Source organism: Mus caroli, unplaced genomic scaffold (genome assembly GCF_978045245.1).
Source record: "Mus caroli unplaced genomic scaffold, Mus_caroli_1 scaffold_3, whole genome shotgun sequence".
In the NCBI taxonomy this organism is placed as follows: Eukaryota; Metazoa; Chordata; class Mammalia; order Rodentia; family Muridae; genus Mus; species Mus caroli.
Genome location: NW_028227258.1, coordinates 97441492 through 97455758, shown reverse-complemented (window position 1 = coordinate 97455758; position 14267 = coordinate 97441492). Strand labels below are relative to the sequence as shown.

The following is a 14267-nucleotide window of genomic DNA, read 5'->3' as shown; positions in this document are numbered from 1 at the left end:
TCTGTTTGGCAATGTTATTTTGTTTTGAGACCCTATATCTCATATTGATCTAGGATTCCCAATCCTCCTGCCTCTGTCTTCTGAGTGCTGACATTACAAAGGATGCCAACATACATGGCTTTGTGTCTCTTGGTATTAGGCTAGAATAGTTTCTTACCCTGAAATCTTGCTTAGGATCATTTTTCTCAGAACTGTGATTTTACTTTAGAGGCTGAATCACCTTGTCCACAGGACCACTCTGCTGAGTAGGTCTTTTTCCTCAAGTTGTCTTTATTTAAAGCATCTTTTTAAATGATGTGGTGTCTTTTTCTGTTCCATAACTGAAATCTTCTATACCCATATCTGAGACACTCCAATTCTGGACCACTCACTAGTTAGACAACTCCAGTATTTACTTCTGTGGACATGATGGCCTAACCGATTACTAATAAGAAAGGCATTTATGTGAAAATATCATTGCTTTTGATTAGGATGGGATTGAAACAAAGGCAAACACCCCTCCCCTGGGCACTTTATCAGCCACTGGTATTTCCTCCACCACTTGCATGGCTCACAACTTATCTCCTGTTTGCTTTGTAGTCATCTTATTAGTCTTAGTGGTAATTCTACCTTCCAAATAGTCCATGCCCCATTTTCTCACCACCCTAGAATAAAACGTTACCTCTCTAAGGAAGCTGTAATCCATCCTCACTAAGGTTACAGATACTTTCATATGGGTGTCTCCCCACACCCAGTATTCCTGTCCTTAGTTAAAGAACATCTGCATGTGGCATGAACAGTACTCGCTGTCCCTATTTGACCTGTGGGAACTTAGCTTATTTTTTAGCTTTTCTGCTAGTTCTTTATAGAGAACACTCTCACCTATGAGCTGTTCCCATCTGTGCTCCAGGCCAGGCCATGTCTCTCTGTATGATTGGGAGCAACTTGCTTAAGCCTTCCATTTTTCTCTACTCAAACCAGAAAGTCTAGGTCCTTGGTTTTGTCTCATGCCTTCTTTCCTCTTCCTCTCTCCTCCTTGACCATGTTTTCTGCAAACTGACAGCTACATCTTAGGCCCTCAAAAGATATAACTACATATATCTGATATACTGATATAACATCTCAGTATTTCAAGTCTTTACTTGAAAGGAAAACTCTTTGAGGATGTAATTGAGATAATGATCTTGAGATAAGTTTACTCAAGTACGCCTAAATTGAATGATAAGGACCCATGATACATCAAAGCACTGTGGCAAGGCAGTCACAGACATTAGAGGCATGCAGTCACGAGAAGTGTTGCCTGCCACCAGATATTAGAAAAGCCTTTGGAGGGAGTCTGCCTTGTTGACACCTTGATTTTTCACTTCTTGGCCTCCAGAACTATGAGAATAAACACCTACTGTTTAAGCCACAGCTTACCTCGCCAAGTGTGTACCATTTCTGATAGCTCTAGCAGTAATAGCTGACGACTTCTCCATTAAATTCAGTCATCAGATTAAGTCAAAGCTTCAGGGTTGTTTTTTCTCCCCCTTGAGTATTACACATTTAATCTCAGCTCAAATTCCTTCTGCTTTCCCAATGCATTCCTCATTCCTACTGCTTTCTCAAGATCTTAAGGACTACACACAGAAACACCAGGTTATATTAATCCCACCTTATCTTATGTTATGACTACAAAATTACATAGAAGACAATAAGGAGAATAAGCAAGGGATAGAAGCAGAATACTGAAGAAAACACACTGTTGTTACAGATGTCTCAGAGATGGTAGCATTGTGCTTCAACTTCTGTATGGGAGACACCCAAGTTTTTCTCTGTCAGCTGTAGCTGATTTCTTCAGTTTATGGAAATTTATAACTCACTTCTCTGAGCAGCTGTGTTAGACCAAGACATGCCCTGCTTTCTTAGGGAACTCAACTCACATTGATTTGACTAACTCTGGGTTCTTGCCGGTTCTCTTCCAGATATAGGAGAGGTCAAATATTGAAGAGTGTCATTAAATCTTTGTTATCAAAATTATTTTAATGTTCCATATTTACTGCTGTTCTCAATGGATCAGAACGTTCCTCGCCTATGCTGCTGGCACAAATCCCTAGCAGATCTATGAAGATTCAAGGAAATAGTTATTTGGCTTATGAAGTTATTCCTCGTGTTAGCTGACAGAGCTCAGTAGTTGTATTCTGGATAGTTCATACCTGGAGGTTTGTTTGTTGAATAGTAAACTGAGTCTGCCTAGTGCTGTTTACCCCAAATGCTGTGAAGCAAGCAAAGTCACTGCTTCTCCCTACAGGATACGTGTGTCCTCTGGCTCATGATTATTTCTGGCATCATTTCTTGCTTTCTGGGCATCACATTTTGTGTTCCATAATATAAAAGTAATATGTGCTCACAGCAGAACATCATTTATGACCAAAATAAAAGAAACAAAAATTACCTATGATCCTACCACCTATGGCTAACTACTGGTAACATTTTTGCTTCTATCAAAAATAAGTTCCTAAGATATATATATACATATATATATATATATATATATATATATATATATATATATACATATATATATATTCCAACTTCTTATCAGATTACCATGCCTAGTGAGCATTTCTCCATCCTGCTAGGATTAGGAGAAGCATCCTAATCTCTTCAGCAGGTTGTACCTTAATGGCCAACCAACTCCTGTCATCTCCCACGGCCCTCCTGCCCCAAACCACCTACACATAGCTTCCAATCTTATTTACCTGAAATTCAGCTTACACTCCCAACCTCACCAAAAGCCCTGAAGAACTTTTCTCTGTACTCACATGTGTGCTCTGAGAGAGAAGTTGTAGTCTTCCTCTTATTCCAGACTGTCCTCTACTGACGCTTGGTGTATACAGACTTTGTTCTGCACTGTGTACTATAGAAATCATCTTTCCAACGATGCTGCATAACAAATGCACTGAACATTCCCCAGCAAGACTCGCAACATCCCCATGGAAGCTGTTTTTCCCCTGGCATCGCCTTGCTTGCTCTCTCTCTCTCTCTCTCTCTCTCTCTCTCTCTCTCTCTCTCTCTCTCTCTCTCTCTCTCTCTCCCTAGTTCCTTTCTGTCCTCACTATCCAGATATTTTCTGATCCCACTATTGTTTATTTAAATGCCCCAGCCTACATGGGTCTCTCCCTTTTCCTCTAAAGAACATATCAGCTGCATTTGATCTGATTCATACTGGCCAGCTGGTCATGCATGCCTGCATACTCCCAGCTAGGAATCCACATACAAGGATGCTGAATCTTCCACCTTCCTATCTCATCAACACATAAAGCTAGTCAGCTGAGTAGCAAGTAATAATAAATGATGTCAATACCAAATAGAAATGATAATATATAAAAAAATGACTCTCAACTTACTCAGACCCCAGAGAGCTCCAAGAGACTGAGCCACCAACCAAGAGGACACACTGGTCAGTCTGAGGCTTCTGGCACATATACAGTAGAGGTCTGCCTGGTATGGCCTCGGTGGGAAGAAGATGCACTTAATCCTCCATAGACTGAGCCCCAGGGAAGGTGGGTCCTGGGGGACACCCTCTCAGAGGCAAGGGGAAAAAGGACTGGGATGAGAAACTGTATGAGGGGGGACTGAGGAGAGGCAACGACTGAAATATAAATAAATAAAGTAATTTAAATGTACAAAAAAAGAAATTTGAAGACCAAAAAAAGAAAAGAACAAATAAAGCTGATAGCATGAAGTAACTGATAAAAACCTTGAAAGATGCTCAGCTGGGTCCAACAATAACAGAAATATTAATAACAACTACAGGCCTGTGTGTGAAAGCAGAAAATACCAAACTAAGAATTATTGACCAGGATGATTTTAAGTCTCCTTGAAAATTGGCATTTCTCCTTTCTTTCTATGCCTATCTCACTCAGTGCTTTGACTAGGATTTATGTAACCTTGAGATCATTTATATATATATTCCAAAATTTCCTGTAAATACTTGGCATAATTATAGGATAGATAAATAACTTTAAATTTTGCTTACAAAAGGTAAGCCTTGTGAAAAACCTCAGAAAATATGATACTTGATTGAACATAACTGAGAGGTTGTTTTCTCTTTAAGGTAGGAACTTGTTTTTAATGTAACTATATAAGTGGTTCATTAGGCTGTTCAGCATGAGTTTGAATATCTGGATGGTAATTCAGTCTCAGCAGGAAACAAGTTTCATAGTAGTGGGTGAGTTATTTGTTTTCCTTTTTTTCAGTTTTTTTTGCAGTATAATTGACAAATTAATAAATGTATGTGTTATATATGTGTGTGTGTGTGTATATATATATATATATATATATATATCACTTAATGATTTGATACATGTACATACCAAGATATAATATCATCACTATGGCCATGCTAATTAACATAGCTAGATAGATTCATTCTTCCTTCCTTCCTTCCTTCCTTCCTTCCTTCCTTTCTTTACCTTTTTCTCTTTTTCCTCCAATCCCTCCATTCCTTCCTGTTGGAAGTCTGAATACATAAACTCTTCTCTTGTCACAGCTTTATGTGCTATGCTGATTTTACATCCACATGAAAATGAGTTCCTAACATGTGTCTTTCTGCACCTTGCTTATTTAATTGAGCTCAAAGCTCTCTGGTTTTACCCATATTCTGGCAAACATTACTATTTCAGACTTGATGATATTCCATGGCATGTATTCCATAGCGTCTTTACTTCTTCATCCACTCATGGGCACTTAGGTTGCTTATGTATCTTGGCTTTTGCCAATAATACTGCAATGACCATGGGCATGCATAGAGCTCTCCAAAATTTTGATGTAATTCTTTTGGCTATTAGTTCAGCAACAAAGTTGTTTTTCATGTTATGATTTGTCAAGGATTTTCCATAATGGTTGTCCCAGTTTGAATCTCTACTAACATGTCTTCCCATATTACCCTTTTTTAAAAAAAAATTAAAACTTTATTGTAATGAAGTTTCAAATAAAAAGCATTACACAGTGAGATTAGCCAGACCCAAAGACTTTGCATCTCAGTGAACATCTACACAGTTATAATAACTATTGTGAAGCTGTGGAGCTTAACATTGGATTTTATACTTTCACTATTAGTTATATTGTTATGAACTTATCCAACATTGTGTGCATGCACACACACACACACACACACACACACACACACATGAGAAAGGAAGGAAGAGAAAGAAGGAAGGAAGGAAAGAAGGAAGGAAGGAAGGAAGGAAGGAAGGAAGGAAGGAAGGAAGGAAGGAAGGACAGAAAGAAATAAAAGAAAAGGAAGGAAAGAAAAGGGATAAAGTTAATTGTTTTTCTAGTTTTGTCATTGATATTTTCCTGTCTTTTTTATTTTTTTATTTTTTTTTTGAATAGCAATCCTATTGAGTCTGAGGTGAGAGAAGGCTTAAGCAACTGTGTATTCAGGATAACTTTCATTTTAAATGTAGTGAGAGACTAAACCGGGTCCCCTGCACTAACCTTTCTCAGCCTGCCAAAGGAGCAAAATCAAATAAAAAATGATCCCATAAAATCTTAGATCTTTTTGTTTTATGAGATTTCCGTTTCAAAAAAAAATGAATAGAATAAAAACAGATCAGTAGACTCTTTACAAAATGTATTACTATTATGAGATAAAAAAGAGGTGTGTAATAATAGATTTTCTTGTTCTAAGCAGATGAACAAACTTAAATTGAACCAGTGATGTTTGTCTCAGTTACATTTTGGAGGTTGAATTTTTTTTCAGCTTCATCTTGTAAAGATGGCTTTCTGTGGGAGATTCCGCAGGGATTCAATTCCTTGTAGGTTTTAAGAGATATACTACTGCATATCACGTACTTCAGATAGTTATTTTGTGTTGTATAAGGAGACTTCAGGATCAAATCTAGAGTCAAGCACATGCTGGCAAATACTCTCCCTCTCTCATCATTACAAGATGGATTATGAATGCTCATGTAATCACCCAAACAACACCTAATTCTCAGCTGATTGAACTGACTAACAATAGCTTATTTTCTCTTTCCTCTGAACTAAGTTAATGGGCATGGAAGCTTTTACCACAATGCCCAGAACATAAAAGAAACAGGATGTTCTTCTTCCATTCAGCTTGGAATATTTCAGATATAAATTGCCATAGTATAAGGGTCTATAATATCCTTTCTTAAACATAATAGTTCATCAATTCTCTGAACCATTTTTCCCTTTTTGAAATTGTAAGCTTTACTTGCTGTGGGCCAGCTGTTGGGATGCTGTGGTCACCATTGCTCACAGATGTGCACTGGAACACTTTGAGAGTTAGCTCCAACAACTAGTGGGGAGAAACCTCAGCTGGATGTTCTTTTAAACAGTGTTGCTTCCAAAACACAAATATGTTAGAAGAAAGGTGTGGATACTACAACTCCGAGCATTAGATCAGAAACTTGAAGTCTAAATGTGAACACATTTTAGAATACTGTTATAAATAATTTATTTCCTTTATATTTTTATTTTAAGTTCATAAAATGGTGATTTATGTGGAGAAGGAGTCTAAAACTAAAAACATTTTTAATTACTTGAAAATTAACCATATGCCTCATGGCATAATTAATTAAGCACTTTGTAGTACATGAAATAGCAATGTGCCATTTGGTTGATTTTATTGTGGATTGTATTATATATAATAACTCTATTTTTGAAATTAATTTCTCTGTAAATTAAACCTCTCAAGAAAAGCTTTTAACAAAAGACACAGCACATATTTTAGATTGTCTGATGCTAATATAACCAATAGTAGAAATTATGGTAATGGATAATTATTTGGAAGAAAGGTAACATTCATAAAGACAGGAAGACTACAAGTTTCTGTTTTCCTGAAAAACTGTGAGAAATCACCTACCAAGAAATGGCAAAGCAAAATCAGCTGAATTGTGAATTTCCCATCTCACCACAACTCTTTCTATCTAATACTGGAGTACCATGTTTCCTGTGTGAACATTCATGAAAATGATTAGAATTTGTGGCTCATATATTTCAGAATATTCTGAATTCGGGAAATAATTGCCAGCTGCTATGGATGTATTTAAGTGTTAATTGCCAGCGGGGGAATGAAGTACAGTAACAGAATACTCAGCTCTCATGTCCAAGCCCTTGCTTTGCTTCCCAGGGCTACTGCTTGGTCCATCCTTTGGTTCACTGGGCTTTGTTTCTGGAATAGAGTCTGGAGTATGAAAATGGATTTGCTCTGAGTGTCCTGTTCAGTTGTTTGTAAGTATATTCTTCTAGGAAAGCTGAAGGGTAGACACCTAGAAGTTTCTTCTCATCAGAAAAGCCATCTGTACGTCTAGTGCCTGATTTATTTGCCATTGTAAAGGCTGTGTCAATATACCTATGGGATCATGATCATTCTTGTGGCAGGGTAAAATTGTGAGAATATAATAAGTAATAAATTACAGGCACAGGAAGCAGCTCGCCATCTGTACGTGTGCATGTTTAAAATGCCTCTGATATTAGCAGATTCTTTTCTGTTTTGGATAACTCTCAATTTTGCCTAGCTCCATGGTTGAATGTTTCCTGGCTCCTGCTGGCTGTGCCTTCAAATGGAACATAAACCATAAGTTGTAAGCGAAACCAGTAAAAAAAAAAATTTGGTTCTGACTTCACTGGGAAGAAATTGAGTAAACCAAAATTTTTCTGGGTAATAGGGAACTTTTTACAGCAATAGGATAAGAATACACAGTCACAAAGTATTTTTTAAGTTGATATTTAGACTTTCTAAATTGATTTTATGTCTAGCACTCATGATGGTAATTGGATTTCTTTTTAAGCTGTGTTCAAAGGAGGAGGTATGTGAAATCCTTCTCAAGTGAGGAGCTATATATGCACAGCAGTCCAGAGGAAGGCTTCTTCAGTTACAACCGAACTCTGCCTGTGTCATCTGGAATGAGTGCTTCCTCAACCAGAGAATGCAGTTCCTATTGGGCAGCGCCTCTGGAGAGCCACATCCTTATGTCACTATGCCTCTGTGAGGAAACCAAGGTTCCAAGAATATAAGCATCCTGTTCAGTAGCAAAGGAAAGGGAAGAGGCAGAGGAAGAAGGAGCCTCATGCTTAGCTGCAACTTGCACATCTGTTGTTAAGTCTCCAGGGTGGTTCTAGGAACATTGAGAGGACCATGAAAACAAAAAGCCCTGGGATACAAATTTTACATCCTGTAATCTGCATCTAAATATCACTATTACCAAGACCCAATATGGTTGGTTCTAGGTAATAAATAGGAACCCATTGAGATCTTAGCCAAACTAAAGAGTATACAGTAATTTAGTCTTGTGCTATATGACTTTAGGGATATAGTCATGATATCTACAGAACACAAGCAGCAAAAGGTCTTCAAAATAAAGATATGTAGACACACACCCCACCCCACCCCCACAAGTGCTTCAGCTGAAGCAAAGGAGTGAGAGGAAGCTGAAGGCTACTCCTAAGTTACAGGTGAGATGTCATGACTGGGCTTTGTCTACTGGTGTGCTGCTCTCTCCACTGCTTAAGGATGTCTCTGATTCCCGTCTTAGGGAATATGAGCAAGCCCTTCAAAGGAAAATCAATAAGCAAAGGAGATCAGTAGACCCAAGGGAAATGACTAAATGTGCCTAACAGCTGCTACTACTCCAATAGAGACTTGTTTCATATAACATGAAAGCAGAAAGGATGGGGAGTGGGAGAGAGGCAGTTAAAGGGTGTTTGGAGGTGACTGTTACCACACTATGTCACATATACTTACGATGACACTTACTTCTTTTTATAATTAATGTTTGCTAGTTAAAAAACAAAAAGAGCAACCACATAGAACTTTGCATGACTTTATGAAGCAGAATAAAGGGGTTGCATGTGGGTCTTTCTCCAGGGCACATTTTAGCAGGCCTTCCTAGAGAGCAGATCTATAGATTGCTGTCTACCTTTTGGTTTTTATGACAGAGGTATGCTGTGGTCACTCAGGCTGGGCTGGAACTCACCATTCTCCTATAGAACATTAATGACAGCTTGGGATGTGTGGAGTATATCTAATGACATTCATTGTGACTAATAATGACATTTAGACGCTTAAAGGTTAGTATGTTCCAATAGTTTCTTATGAACATTACTATAGATATAAATTATATTTCCTGTGTGTATTAATGCATCCTTACGTAATAATGTACTTGAAGCTGAATAGCTACATGAGAAAAAAATTATTTTCTCTTAGTTCTATGGACTGAAAGTCTGAGATCATAGTAGCAAGCTTGGCCTCTTCTAAGGACTCTGCCCTGGACTGGTAAATGGTCCTCTGTTCTGTGTCTTCATGTGTCTGGCCCTGGTTCTTATTATAAGGACATGTGTCATATTAGGTTGGTGCTCAAACTTATGGCCTCGTTATACTTGTGATGTCTTAAAGACTGTCTCCAAATACAGTCACATTCTGACACACGGCAGCGAAGACAGGGCCTCTATACATGAAGTTTGGGATGAGATAATCTAGCCCATAACTATATCTATACATATATATGTGTGTATCTATGCAAATCTATCTATATGCAGGTTTGTGTGTCTATTTAAGCCTGAAATTCTCATAGTGTGTGACAGTGAAGGAACACACATTGCAAGCCCAACTTCCCCAGCTTAATTAGCATGTGGCCTGCTAGCAAACTTATTAGGAATGGGCACTCTACAGCCAACTGTTATTTAGCTTCCAGGCTCCTGAGAGCGACTGCTCCCTTAATTCTTGGAAGTATGAGGATGTCTGGGAAAACTATGGGGCTGCTGCTTGCCTGTCAGAGTGCCTGTGTGCTATCAGAGATGAAAGGCTCACTGTGGTCAACAAGAAAGAAGCCTGCACTGTGAGCATCCTCTGGCCTCAGATCTTTGATTCTCTATAAGGCATGGCCCAAAGGCTGGAACACTGGACCACACTCAAGAGGAGCAGAGGAAACTGTGGGGCTACCATTCACTCCTTTTCAGTATAACTGGCTGAGCTTCCAAGTGAATGCACAGGATTTTCTTTGGTGGTTGTTTTTAAAGAATGGAGTTTATCCAGGAAAAGGCATCTCCCCCATCCAACTCACCTTCCCCTCTCCCTCTTCGTTATTTCCTCATCACATCTCAATTACTTATAGATTGAGCACCTGCCATAGACCAAGCAAGCACTCTGTGTGGTCCTATTAGGGTCAGAAATGCTCTGCCTTGTATGTCTTGTTCAGATAACCTTTTCCCTGATCTAGGCTACGCTGTGCTTTTTGGCATTTCTCTGCTAGCCCTTTAATAAAGCTAAACACCACACTAGTTAATATATCCAGGCCTCTTAGTCCGTCCTATAAAGTCAGCAGCACTCTCAGCTGAACCCCTGCCCACCTTCCCTCTCCCAAAGCCAGTGGCCAAGTTGAAGTCCCTGGTTCCTGACCCGCCTCGGGTCTGAAGGGCATCACCTCCCTCCATTGTTCCAGGCCTGCTTTTTCCCCACTTTCCTTTTCTAAAAGCTCTTTTGATTCCTCCCACTTCTTCCTCTTCTCATTTTGACTGCTTTCCCGATTCACGTTGATCATCTCCGATGAGCTGGCTTAGTGTGCAAAAATAAAGGTTCCTATGATCTGCTTCCTCTCTACCCACTGTTTATTCCAAAGATTAAAGAAAGGTATGTCCCAGTATTCCTGCCTGGGTGAAAAGAAGAGGTGCCCACTTAACCCTTCCACCCTCACTCACCCTAAATATCCTCTGTTAATTAACATACTGATTTTCCTAAGGGAAAGAGTGAAAATATATAGAGGGTCAAGAATTTGATTCCACAATGTGGTTTAAATCTTATCTTCAGGTTCAAAGTTGTTAAGACTAATAATATCTTGAGTGGATCTCAACACAAGCAGAGTCTCCTTGAGGATTTCACTTCTGCAGCTTCATTTGCTTGGGCAGAAGTGGCCAGAGCAGCTGTTTTATTTATTAATTTATACAGGCAGGGTATGTCATCCGTGAACATGCTTCCCTGTACTCCTGATAATCAGATCAGAACCATGGGTCCTGCCACAGGGGATTCCATACCTTTGGGAGGGCTGCTGAGTCTTCGTGGGCTTCCTGAAACTCTGGACATTGTCATGTGTCCCAGTAGCCAAGTCAGATTATAAGAGAAGCTCCACTGAAGTGTGGTAATGGATCGAAATGAAGAAATGTTCTCCAGGCTCCTGAAATTCATTCTTTTTTCATTCTGTTGTGCTTAGCATGGGTACCACTCCCGTGGACACATAGAGTATGATTTTCAACATTATCAGTCTCTGAAGACCGAATGCTTTGTCCTTCCCACCCAGATTGCCTGCTCCTTACGAACTGAGACACAGCTTCCTAAATTCCCCTCCATATTGATCTCTATTGCCAAATACAGAGATGGATTCACAAATAGCGTTTGTTGTTTCTCCTTCCTTGACAGTGGGGTCTGTTAGGAATCACATTTAGAAAGAAGCTTTTGGAGAAGCTATAATTTAACTAAATTCATAGAACGAGTTATTTTTCTCATACTTCAAATGGAGAGATAAATTATCAACTAATTGATAGTTTGGTCTGAGCACGTTTCTTGAGCAGTTGCTCTGAATGGAACATCCAGCCAGACAAGAAATGCATCTTATATGGGTTCAGGCTCAGCTCACAGAACTTCTTGCTGCCCATCCCTGTGGCCATGACAGTATATATGGATCCTGTTACTTTCCTGACCTGTTTCTCCCCCATTGCACCTACCCCCACCTGTATCCTCCAGTGGGGAGGACCCATTGCTCCCTGCAGCATTCCAGATGTCTCTGGTATTTTAAATAAATTTGTAGTACGTTAGCAGACCCCACTCCATCCAGACTGCACTGTGGCTTTTCAGGAAACTTCTAACTTATCTGCATAAGAAATAACATGCAGAGGGGATATGAACCCTGACGAGGCTAATAGCTGAATTCCAAGCTGTGTTCCAGCAAGTCAGAAGAGTATTCACGTGTTAATCAGTAGTGTGCTGTTCTCAGAGCACCCCACTCAGCCTTCCCCATCTCAACTCTTGAGCTGCAGCAAAATTGGGTGGCATCTAGGCAGAGCCCCCTGATGGAACAGCCCTCCCAGTCCTGTTCCAGTAAGGAGTGGTCACAGTGATCTTTCCTCCAACTGCACACAAAGGCAAGGCGCTCCTTAAAGGGACCTCCCAGCTCTTCTATGCAGTCGCTAACCAAGTAAGTGCTGGCTCAGGAGACCCAGCTTTTGCCCGAGGATGAGTGGGGAGGGGTCTTGAGAAGCCTCCACCTCCGCATTCTCCTAAGCCCAGGAGGGAGGTAGTTGGCAGGCATAGTAGATGGAGACCACGGGTCCGCGGGGCCCTGCTTGCTGTTAGCTGCTTCTTGGGATGCTCCTCTCCAGTTGAGCCTCCTGCCTGTGATCCAGAGGGTGCTAGCAGCGCATCTTGCGGTATGCCTGCGTTGCTTTGAGCCAGCGCCCAGAAACCAGCCCTCTGCATTCAGGCACCTCGGACTGGCTCCAGGCAGGGCTGTGTGCAGTCACCATGAATGCTCAGCTCTAGGCTTCTGCACCAGCCTCCTGACCACATGGATCGGGCTGTTTAATCAGCCGAGATCACAGCCTGGGAAGATTGGAGAGGCTGATTCGCGCTCCAGCTGCCGAGACAACTTCCAGCTTGGCTGTTTACTTCTTTGGGTCCCGGGGACTCTGTCCTGCCCCTCAGCCTCTTCTGCCACTGTGTGGGTTCTGAAGTCAGCTGCTGGGACTCCTCTGAAGGCATCCAGGAAGGGGGGCAAGAGGGGTTAAAAGAGAGCTGAAATCCCCCCAACTGCTCACCCTCTGCCGACTGCCTGTGCTGTGGGGTTCTGAGAGGACCTTGCTCTGTCCTGGGAAGCAATGCAAGTCTCCATAGCCTGCACAGAGCACAATTTGAAGAGTCGAAATGGTGAGGACCGACTTCTGAGCAAGCAGAGCTCCACCGCCCCCAATGTGGTGAACGCAGCCCGGGCCAAATTCCGCACTGTCGCTATCATCGCTCGCAGCCTGGGGACCTTCACCCCTCAGCATCACATTTCTCTCAAAGAGTCCACCGCAAAGCAGACTGGCATGAAATATAGGTATGGTGAGGTCCCTCTGCCCGGGGTTTCTGTGTTCTTTGACGGTTCAGCCAGGCAGTTCTTCCTGTTTGAAAGTGACTTAACTCAGCGCTGGTTTGCTTAATTTAGAATTCTCAGGTGTTTGCTTTGAAATTAGCCTTTTGTGGGGGGAGAGCTGAAAAGGACCAAGCTGCTGTGCATGCATGAGTGCGATCTTTAAGATGTGGCCCATTTTGTATATTCTAAATGTTACGAACACCTTAGGACCATAATGAGTTCCAGAGAGCGGAGAAAACACACCTTAGAGCTAGAAACTCTTTTCTACTAGGACAGTTTGTCAAGAGCAGAAGTGTTTGTCCTGCTTGATGCACAGGCTGTCGATTCTACGCTTACGCTTTTCAGAATAGTTTCCCATCCCACGCTACACTCTTCCCTTTGAGAGACCGAGGCAACATGCTAAGCCCAGCTCTTAAGGAAGGTTTGTGGTAACAAGAAACACCTACAGCGGTAAATTAGAGACTGAACACTGCTGTACTGAAATCTAAATTACTGCCTGAAATGAATGAAGTGTGACTGTTGTTAAATACAGGGGATCAGCTTTTCAGTGCCCGTGAATGTCTGTGTCCCTGTCTCCTGTATCACAAGGAATTCATTGTTTTCATAGATAGAAATCTTCCTGTAGTAAAAACAGTTCTCCGTTCCATAATGCGATCCCTGCCACTTCATTATGTTTGCTTTGCGTCAGCACTCTGGACATGGACTCTGTAGTCCAGCTCTAGTTCCTCTGCACTTCTCAGTGTTTAGGGACCCAAAGAAGAGCAGCAGCTGACACATCCTCGGAGGTCTTCGGCTATTCTCATTTGCAGGTGTAACTGGTCATTGCTTTCCTTTTTTCTCTCCCTCATTTGCTAGAGACCAGATTTTAGGATAAGATGGATGAACTCCGGACAATTAAAATACTGTACGTTTAAGATTGTGCTGTCTGTATGAAGTAAGCCATTAAACTTCTCTAGAAAAGTTGGCCTTGATGAAAGTTTATCTGCAGATTTAAGGGAAGCCTCCCATTGCAACAGCAAGTCTTCTTGTCCTTCTGATGTTTTCAAGCCACTGAGAAAGAAAACCTGTCAACAGACTGGGAAGCCAGCCAGAGGAGTAGCTCTGGGCCACAACTGCCGGGTGAGGGCAAGCCACCAAATGAACCCCCTGACT

At 41.1% G+C, this 14267-nt stretch overlaps 1 protein-coding gene across 3 annotated transcripts in view; it reads left to right on the top strand.

Moving 5' to 3' along the window:
• The window catches only part of Kcnab1 (potassium voltage-gated channel subfamily A regulatory beta subunit 1), a 422588-nt gene that overhangs the window by 137880 nt on the left and 270441 nt on the right, over positions 1-14267 (top strand). The window contains exon 1 of one of the 3 annotated variants that reach the window (XM_021157437.3): positions 11962-13079. The exons of the other annotated variants lie outside the window; for them this stretch is intronic. Coding sequence (XP_021013096.1) covers positions 12859-13079 — 221 coding nt within the window. The 5' untranslated portion in view covers positions 11962-12858. Of the gene's footprint in view, positions 1-11961; positions 13080-14267 lie in introns of those variants that run through there. 3 annotated transcript variants of the gene reach the window in all.